The sequence below is a fragment of the Thermobia domestica genome, chromosome 1, assembly GCF_964235325.1.
Source record: "Thermobia domestica chromosome 1, izTheDome1.hap1.1, whole genome shotgun sequence".
Classification (NCBI taxonomy): domain Eukaryota; kingdom Metazoa; phylum Arthropoda; class Insecta; order Zygentoma; family Lepismatidae; genus Thermobia; species Thermobia domestica.
In genome coordinates this window covers 368,011,146-368,021,281 of record NC_137454.1, presented here as the reverse complement: position 1 = coordinate 368,021,281, position 10,136 = coordinate 368,011,146, and the positions used below count along the sequence as shown (strand labels likewise).

Sequence of the window (10,136 nt, the reverse complement as noted above, 5' to 3'; positions counted from 1 at the left end):
CTATTGATGTTTCTCAGTGGGTAATTATGCCGAATGGTCCAGTTTTGCTTTACCAGTCGTAATTGCATGTTCTCCATGTTAGCACTTGCACACGATTTATTCAACAACACACTACCTACTGACTATCTGGGCACAGTTTTCAGAATGTGTACAGATGTACGCGTGACCTCGGTCCACCCATTGCTTGTGTAACAGATGATGGTTTTCCACTACACTCAAAAGGAATTTGTGAATCGCATCAACCAAATACAAATATATTTACTAAAAAGATATCAAAAGTATTCAAATAGGCTTTGCCCATAAGATCTGGCCTTTTTTTTTTTTTTAACCTTTCCCGTTGAGTGACGGTGACGCTAAACGCTAAATGATACTGTGGGAACATTCCATTATTTTTGCCGATTCCCTCCTCGTTTGGTGTGAATCTTCATGAATAAGCTGATTCAGTCGCTGATCATTGAACTGTACGTAGTGCCCGGTGAGAGCTGGTCTTTGAGGTCAAAATTGTCGTCTTTGAATCTCTTAAACCAATTTTGAACCAGCTAAGAGGTATCGCTTATTCGCCATATACTTCACAAATCTCTCGAGTAGCAACTTCTGTGGCTTTGGCACCTCGATTAAACACAAAGAGCAAAAAACGTCGAAAATGCTCTTTTCTGTCTACTTGACACTCCACTTTAACGACCTGAAAAGAACAAAAAGTATATCATCATTAAAAAACTAAACACACTATTTTGTAGAGTGCATAATAAATTCTCTATGGAATAACATAAAAAGCATTGCAAACCATTTTATTTTTCCAGCAAAATGTTCACTTAAAAAACACTAGAAATTAAGGGCTAACCCAAATTTTTTTAATGACTCAGGGGCGCATTCAGAATTTTTTTATTAGGAAGGATCCAAAGTTTGAGGGGGCCCAGTTCTACAAGACATTATGACTAACAGGTAAGTTGTATTGAACGGTATTATTCCACATCCGCAAAAACGGTAAATAATTGTCAAGTACTGTTACATATTTTCTCAGCAAATATCGTCGCGTGAGAACCAGAGGAACGTAACTCCATTTTCGTAAGTTTACAGGCGAGAGGACAAAAATACAGTATATTATTTTCTCAGAAAGATGTGTTTTTAATGATATGGTAATTGGGCTACATTACAACAGATTGTCAACAAGGAGAACAGATGGCGTTCTGTTCCATTTACACCAAGTAGGACTTTCAAATTTATGTCCAAACATGAAGAAAACGAAAACAGCATTTCTGGAGTTACGTTTCTCTGGTTCTTATGCGACTAGGTTGCTTTGTAAGGAAAGAAAGAGTACATATGAGGTACAAGATCAACATTTTCAGGCTACATCAAAGTTTTGGGAAGGGGGTCCGGTTCTCGTGGCTTCTGCCCAAGGGCGCCGATCCTGGGGGCATGAGGGGGCCCGGCCCCCTCCAAAGCTCATGTGGGCCCCCTATTGTATTTGTGAATATACAATATTTGTCATAATTTGAGTGCAATTTGTCTTAAAATCTTCATATATATACCTTCTGCATCTGAGTGCCCCCCCCCAAATTTACAGAAAAATCGGCGCCCTTGCTCCTGCCCGTGAGTGCGCCCCCAAAACGACTGCATATGGATCTTATTAATCTTCATTTCCTATAAAATGGAATGAAAAACTTTGACTTAGTGTTTAGTTCAATATTTAATATTTGCTGTTCATAACGAGTTTGAAGAAAACAGAATATATCTATCTACTAGCCTACTACTACCAGAACTATAAACTTTTTTTTTCTTTACTTAACAAGAAAAACGGGAGAAAAATATCAAAAATGAAACCAATAAAATGATTTTTTGATATTTCTTTCTTCTGCAGTTTCATTTTCTTTTCTTTTTCTTCAGGGAGAAAGGGGCAATTTCTTGACTTTCGACTCTACTTTCTTCACCCAATCTACTCTACTTTAACTTTCAGCTTTTCCTTTTCTATTTCATTTCTTTTCTTTTTCCTCCGTTTGTTGTATCATTTTCTCTCTCCTATTTATTTTTCTTTCTTAACCTTCTAAGAGAATTGTTCTGCCGACGGCACAGCCTGTGAACACTAAAAAGAGGTTCACAATACAACGCAGAGGCTAATTTCCACAAACCAAGCTCCAAGCTAGGGAAAAGAGCGTTATTTCGGTTCAACTACTTTTTCTTGATTTTGCGCCACAGTGTTTCCATCTTCCAAGGTCAATAAGAGAGAGAGGGACCAGTTGATAAACTGTTTCATTCGTTTAACCCGTGCCATAGCAAGATTAGATTGAGCTGTTGGAATGGGAATATGCCCTATAATTGCCGTATCTGAAGCTATTGCTAAGTTCCATATTAGTCAAAGGAAGAAAAATAACATAGAAATAGAATTATCAAAGGAAGATATGATCTTGAAACTTTGCTGGCGTCTACTATGTATTAATCCAATGTTCTCGGGATTGCTGCCAGAGTGAGTGTTGCTGAGCTGAGCTTTCGTTACCATACAGCGGCAACATCTTCAGAGCTATGTGAACACGCCCTATAACATAGCCCTGAGGATGTTGCCGCTGTATGGTAACGGAAGCTCAGTACATCAACACTCACTCTGGGAGCAATCCCGAGAACATTGGATTAATATCAAAGGAAGAGTTTGTCACACATTCAAATCGAATACTTTAGCACTAAACTTGTGAAGCTGTAGCTTTAAAATCCATATTTTAACTCCTGTACTGTATTACATTTGATTTCTAGGACGCATGTTCTCGGAACGATAAATGCTATTACGAAGGAGAAACACAAACAATGTCAAACTTCGTGCATTAGACTAGAAAGGGAGTAAAAATTGCTGCCCAATCTACAACTTCTGCGTCCCCTAGTTAACAGTGACGTAAGCGGGACTTGTCCCCGGGCTCCACATTAGGAGGGCGCAAAATTTGGCAAATATTTGGGGGAGTGATTTAGTTTGGTTGATCATGGTGGCGCTAAGGCGTGTTCTTGCCCGGGCGACAACGAGCGTATTTCCATCGCTGATTGTCAACCTCTAATATCTTCTGCAAAATGCAAACACGTGAGTGCAAGAATGTAAAAGACATGAAAACAAAACAAACCGCGGCACCGTAGCTGTTCAATAGCTGAGTTCACCCGGTAGTCTACAGAAGCGCCTTTGTTCTAATTTCAGTACAAGTCCCCAATAAGGGCAGACGAAAAATATATGACAGTTGCTACATAAAATTTCTCCTGTATTTTTTTAAAAGTGAAAAACAGTTCTGATGAATGCAGTGATCGTTTTTGTTTCCTTAAATCCTAGGGCCAGTGAGATACTAAGATCTGGTGGTCTAAAAATATTGGTCAGGTATGTACAAATACTAAATATTATTCAATATTTTTCTTAGTACATTATCACAACCGTTTTTAAAATCCGAAGAATCATGCAGCAGGCTATTTACTCAGGTGATTGTGTAAAAAAATCTTGGGAGAATATTTTGTGTGAATTAAAACGAGTTGTGACTGAATGTAAAATCAAATATAGATTAATATTATTATTATTAAAATAACTGTAATTTCCAAGCCGTTATTTACTAATATTCTGGACTAGAATTTGTTAATTCTTTTTGTAAGTAGCTTTTAAATAGTCTCAGCATCAAACTTCTTGATTCACTAACAAGAATCAAACCCGGAACTATGCATACCAAGCATGGGCGCCCGAAGAAAATTTTCTAGGGGGGCCAACTCCGTGGTTGCTATATTACGATTGGTATTTTTTTATTTGTATAAAGAAAATCTTAAGAAATTTAAGTAGTTTTCGTGAGCCAGGTGAGGCCGGGCCCCCACCCTGCCCCCTCTTTGGGCTCCCACGATGCCAAGTGAGAAAAGCGAGTTAACTCGGTTAAGAAAGGTCATATGTATCTGAAACAGAGAAGGAATTTATCTGTGCCCTTCCCCTTTAACAAAATCCTAGCTAATGGCCCGGTTTCATATCTAAATTACTTGAGTCTGTGACTACGTTTGAGTATTCTACTGGAAAGGAGATTCTAGCCCATTTACTCTAATAGCTCCACGGAGTCTTAAACTATGGACCAGTGGTATGATGGCCAGTTCCCTTCTAGGCATTTCAAAATAGGCAATAGCAGATTGAAAACTAAGAGCTATAGTAGAGAAATAAATTGAGAATTAGAATTAAAGATACTGCTATTATAAAGTTCTTCTCGGGCAATCAGCCAGGTGAAAACTGGTGGATAGGCCAACGTTTCGAGAACTGTCATCGTTCTCGTCATCAGGGCAATTATGTAGAGATCAGCGGATATAAGTAATATATACTCTGGGCTGGAGAAAATGCTGGTTCCTGATTGGCTGAAAATGCTGGTTCCTGATTGGCTGGTTCAATCTGAAAAACTGGAGCTGTGATTGGCTGGCTAAGTTCCGTAGTCCGTGCTATTGATTGGCTGAGGGTTATCTGAATGTTTGTGTGTCGTTTTCTTTGCTGTGGTACTGATGACCGGGTTCCACAGGGGGCTGAGTTGAAATCCAGTGTCTCTATTAACGTTGTTCGGTTCATGAACTATGGCGAGAGATTCGGCTACTATCCTGGTCCAGTAACTGGTGCTCTTGGTAATGATGGATGTATCCTTAAATAAAACTTTATGGCCTTCTGATAAACTGTGTTCAGCTAAACCTGATTTTTCTGGATGGAATAATCTAATGTAATTTTCATGTTCTCTGCAACGTTGTTCAATGGTGCGTCCTGTTTGTCCTATATAAGCCTTTCCGCATTCACAGGGTATACGATACACGCCTGGTGTCTTTAAGCCCAAGTCATCTTTGATCGGGCGAAGTAAGTTCCTGATTTTTGGTGGCGGCTTGTGTATGGTCTTAATGTTGTGTTTTTTCAGAATCCGGGAGATCTTTCCAGAAAGTTGTCCAGTGTATGGTAAAACTGCTATACTCAATGGTTCTTCAGTTTCTTCTTTGGATTTCCTCTGTTCAGAAAAGGTTCTTTTCAGGGCCAAACTGATATCATGCTTCTTGTAATTATTCTGGAGTAGCGTCTTCTTGAGATGATCCAGTTCCCGAGGGAGGGATTCTTCGTCTGAGATGTCTTTCGCTCTATGTGCTAGTGTGCTGATGACGGTGTTTCGCTGTGACTTATGATGAAAACTGTTGCCATTGAGATAGAGGTCAGTGTGAGTAGGTTTCCTGTAGACGCTATGGCCGAGACTACCATCGGGCTTCCGGCGGATGAGAATGTCCAGGAATGGCAAGCATCCGTCCTTTTCAATCTCCATTGTGAACTTGATATTACTATGTTGTTTATTAAGAAATTCGAGGAACAAATGCAGTGTCTTCTCCCCGTGAGGCCAGATGACAAACGTATCATCTACGAATCTATAAAAACATGACGGCTTGAAAGGTGTCAGTTCTAATGCTTTTTGCTCAAAATCTTCCATAAAGAAATTCGCAACTGCTGGTGAAAGTGGTGATCCCATGGCGACTCCATCCGTTTGTTCATAGTACTGTCCATCATATAGAAAGTATGTTGAAGTTAAGGTGATTCTGAATAATTCCACAATTTCCGGTGTGAAGTGTTCACTAAGTAGGAGTAACGTATCTTGAACTGGAACCTTGGTGAACAATGAAACCACATCGAAGCTGACTAGACTAATGAAAGCTTCAAATCTTACTTTAAAGATACTGCGTTTACTATGTACCAACAAGGGCACCGATCCTGGGGGGCCGGGGAACCGGGCCCCCTAAAGCTCATGTTCGTCCCCTATTGTATGTATGAATATACAATATTTGGCACAATTTGAATGCAATTTGTCTTAAAATCCTCATATATATACCTTCTGCATCTGAATGGACCCCCCAAATTTACAGAGAAATTGGCGCCCTTGTGTACCAACTATGTACTACAGTAATTACAAAGGTACATTTTGTACATATTATTTAATATTCCTGCAGTGGCGTATTTAGGGGGTGGCTTCCGGGCTTAAGCCCCCCCCCCGAAATCTTATTTACTATAGTAAAATATATGAAATATCTAGCAGAATTTTCACATTTTCAGGCAAAGCCCCCCCCCCCGAAAGTTAGCAAAGCCCCTCCCGAAACAAAATCGTAAATACGCCACTGTATTCCTGCGATATAAAGCACTGTAACTTCGTACAGGGACATGAAATACTATACCCGATGTTACACTGCAATAAAGTAAGTAAAATGTTTCATTAGTCATGTTTCTTCTTTAAAACCATTAACGGTTATATAAATAGTTGCCTCGAACATATATTCCTATAGGCTACAATTTTTTTTTTAAAATTTTTTTTTTGAAATTAAAACTAAGTTGCTCACGAATTAGTGGTTCCTATGTCTGGGGGCCATGATGGCTGAACTAAGTGTTTACAACAAGAAGTTGGACTCAAAAAATGTTGAAAGAAGTGATCAGAAATTTGAATTGGAAAGAATCTGGAATAAAATATGGTAGTGAATCCCTTAAGTACCATAGTATCTCTGATATCTTCTTCGCTTCAAGTGCATTAAAATCACAAACCAAAATGAAAGAACTGTGGGACACAGAGATAAAAACTGTAAAATTCTGTCTTTTTAGGGTAGAAGTGAAAAGTTTTACACGGGAATTTGGACTTTTCCCAATCAATTTTTATTATAAAAGTTTCCTCTTATATATTAGTAGTAATAAATATTACAGATATCCTCTAGATATGTTGGTGATTTGCTGGTGAATTTGTAGTAAACTAATCGTCTTAGAGCGACAGAGACCAAGGGTCTTGTGGCAAAGGTGTAGGTGGTTAACTCTCCGAGAGCAAGCATCCTAAAGAGGAGGATTAAACCCAAAGACCAGGTGTCCTAGAGAGTGGTAAAGATAAAGGAGCTCTCAGAAATCAGACGTCCTAGAAGGTGGTAAGGATAAAGGAGCGCTCAGAGACTAGGCATCCTAGAGAGTGGTAAGTTGTTTGCAGAGACCAGGTGTTTTAGCAAAAGGAACTCTCAGAGACCAGGCGTCCTAGAGGGTGGTAAAGATAAAGGAGCGCTCAGAGACCAGGCATCCTAGAGAGTGGTAAGTTGTTTGCAGAGACCAGGCGTCTTAGCAAAAGGAACTCTCAGAGACCAGGCTTCCTAGAGAGTGGAGGTAATGATCAATTCATGGAGATTAATGCCTTCTGCGGTGTTCAGGCTCCTTTTATACAGAAATGTGGGTGACTACTTGAATCTTCGTCATATTCCGATTGTTGGCTATCGTTGACGACTTCTTCGTGGTTGTCGTCTGAAACGTGTTTTACAGCCAGCACATAGTGTTGGGAACACATGTATAACCTTGCAATATGACTCAAAACATTACATTAATGTACTTCCACCATGTGGTGATGAAACACGTATACACAGAGAGGAATGACTAAAATATTGCGTCAGTATATATACTAAGAAGCGGATTTTCGGTGCAGAAGGACACATCCTAGTTATCTACCTACGAGGAAGCACTATTCCCAAAGAATAATGACATTACTAACAGATAATAATTGGAATGAATTGATCAGTTAGGATTTACGTTACTTAAGGTGTTACACAAAATTCAAGCCATACATTGCCTTAAACATATTTTCTTGACTGCTCTTTTTCTTTCGTTATTGTTACATAAGTATTTCTCAACTTCTTTAGCATATACAGGGTGTATCAAAAGTAATGGTAGAAAATGAAACCACAGATTCCTGGCACCAAAGCCAGAAAAAAAAAAGTTTTATATGACCTATAGTCCGGAAGTGGACAGGGGCAAAGCTAGACAGCTTTGAATCTGAGGGGAAAGGAACATGAAACCACCAGTACCGCCATTAAATTGCCACATGGGCTCTTCTCTGTCGCCTTTAATCCTTTACTCTCAATTTTGTCAACAACGTATTGCATGAGTTTACACCCTGAAAGTTCTATACCAATATATGTTTATCTACCTCTTTTGCGTACTTGTATGTTAACACGAAAGACATGGCCGTGAGAATATTTAATTGGATTTTATTGTTTACAACCAGCAAATCTTTCCGCAGTATATTTGACAATTTTGCCAAGTAACGAATAATGTAACATGTATGCTGTAATCGGTCACGAAAATCGTTCTGTAAATTTATGAACCGTCTGACAACAGTTACATGAATAGCAGTGCTGCCACTTATTGTTCTTATATCTTAGCAGAGGGCGTTAATAATTATTCACTATTATTTAGAGAAATTTGAATTGGAAAGAATCTGGAATAAAATATAGTAGTGAATCCCTTAAGTACCATAGTATCTCTGATATCTTCTTCGCTTCAAGTGCATTAAAATCACAAACCAAAATGAAAGAACTGTGGGACACAGAGATAAAAACTGTAAAATTCTGTCTTTTTAGGGTAGAAGTGAAAAGTGGTACACGGAAATTTGGACTTTTCCCAATCAATTTTTATTATAAAAGTTTCCTCTTATATATTAGTAGTAATAAATATTACAGATATCCTAACCATATTATTTAGTGGTCATTCGTCGTAAAGTCTCTATAACACCGCTTGGCAGAGAAACGACAACTGCCAGCCAACTTTCCGACGACGGCAGCCGCTTCGCTTGGGCGTTTCCGCTTCGGTGGCTTTCCACTTGGAAGCGAAAGCAGACCGATGCCAGCAATCATTTTTCCTTCACTTCGGCGGCTATTCGCCAAAAGCCGACGGCGGACCGATAATAGTTGGCGGCACTTTCCACACGGGGTGCGTGAATAATAGAATGTGTGAATAAATCTTTATGAGTAGTTTTCGAAGAAATCGGTAAAAATGCATTATTTTCTAAATATAAATATTGATGTTTGATAACCACACCACTTACAGGTATAAATATGAAACTGATACTGTTGTACATACTAACCAAACTTTTCATTATGAAACCAACAAAACGACATACACAGTATGGCTAATGAACTATAAACCACAATTATTACTAATTTCTGAACTTTAATTTTTAATCAACTAAAATACCGCCCACATATCTGTAGATTAATTGATAGATTGCATCGGGCGGAACAAAATAATATTTTTAAAATTAAATTCTCATCAGTAGTTGTCGAGGAAATAGAGAAAAAATGAATGTTAAGAGCCTGCCTTACTAAATATAATGCAAAATTTACCAGTTTTCTTTTGCTTGTTTATTCATAACTGAAAAGAGATAATCAAATGCAACTTACTACAATCATAGATAATGTTATTCTACAACATAAAATACGAACCTGAAGAATTTTCAGTGTTGCCATTCATAGAAATTACAGTGTTGCCAGAATAACAGCGCTCCTAAAATCTAAGTTAAGGCGGCGCCTAGAAGAACGAACTCAACTGCATTTGGTTACGTATCAAGTTGTTTTGGTTTCCTGTGAACTACTTTTTAAATAACAGTTGTATTTAATTTGAAATAAACAAAACAGTTTTAACATAGAGTTATTAAAACTAAATAATAATGTTACCCTCTAGTCGCTGCCTTAGCTTAGATTTTAGGAGCGTTGTTCTTTTGTCAACACTGTAATTTCTATGGATGGTAAGGCTGAAAATTCTTCAGGTTCATATTTTGTATTGTAGAACAACATTATCTATGATTGTGGTAAGTTGCATTTCATTATCTCCTTTCACTTATGAATAAACAAGCAAAAGAAAACTGGTAAATTTTGCATTATATTTAGTAAAGTAGGCTCTTATTGGCGCTAAAACGTATATTGTTTGGACCAGGTTCACCATATTTATTTACGAGTGCTGTATATGAAATAACATACCACTATTAAGTAGCAGATTATATCTACTCCACAGAAAGAAAAACAGTATGTGGCGTAAGTAAAAACGTAGGTTACATGTATAAATCCTGTAGTTTTTGGACTTACCGTACAGCAAACGTATAACTGAAAAAGTGTATTTTACACGTACTTTCTGTATAAGGTTCTGAATAAAGTATTTTCTTTAAGAACGGAAGAACTATATGTAGGTGGTCAGGATCTCACATACAGATAGATGTATGTAACATATATCTGACATATGTATCATACCTATACGTATGTAATACACGGAATACTGTTAGATGTCAGACATCCTGCAACGGCACAATGTAACATCTAAGCGGGACAAGTATATAGCATACGGGTAA

General features: G+C 38.1%; 1 protein-coding gene across 1 annotated transcript; it reads right to left on the bottom strand.

Moving 5' to 3' along the window:
• Positions 1–553: 553 nt before the first annotated feature.
• Positions 554–5,474, bottom strand: LOC145682269 (uncharacterized). The gene is made up of 3 exons (XM_081753851.1): positions 5,000–5,474; positions 4,036–4,136; positions 554–682 (listed from the first exon to the last, which is right to left on the bottom strand). Exons 1-3 carry the CDS (start codon positions 5,472–5,474, stop codon positions 554–556), a joined length of 705 nt encoding a protein of 234 aa, XP_081609977.1.
• Positions 5,475–10,136: the final 4,662 nt, after the last annotated feature.

Bases quoted from the DNA above. Each gene is read 5' to 3' on its own strand.
- LOC145682269 (XM_081753851.1), bottom strand. From the start codon at position 5,474: ATGGGATCACCACTTTCACCAGCAGTTGCGAATTTCTTTATGGAAGAT. The intron at 4,137-4,999 runs GTTTGGCCCTGA...TCTCTACTATAG, and splicing joins TTACAAGAAGCATGATATCA to CTCTTAGTTTTCAATCTGCT. The intron at 683-4,035 runs GTAAATGGGCTA...TGTTCTTTTCAG, and splicing joins GACTCCGTGGAGCTATTAGA to GTCGTTAAAGTGGAGTGTCA.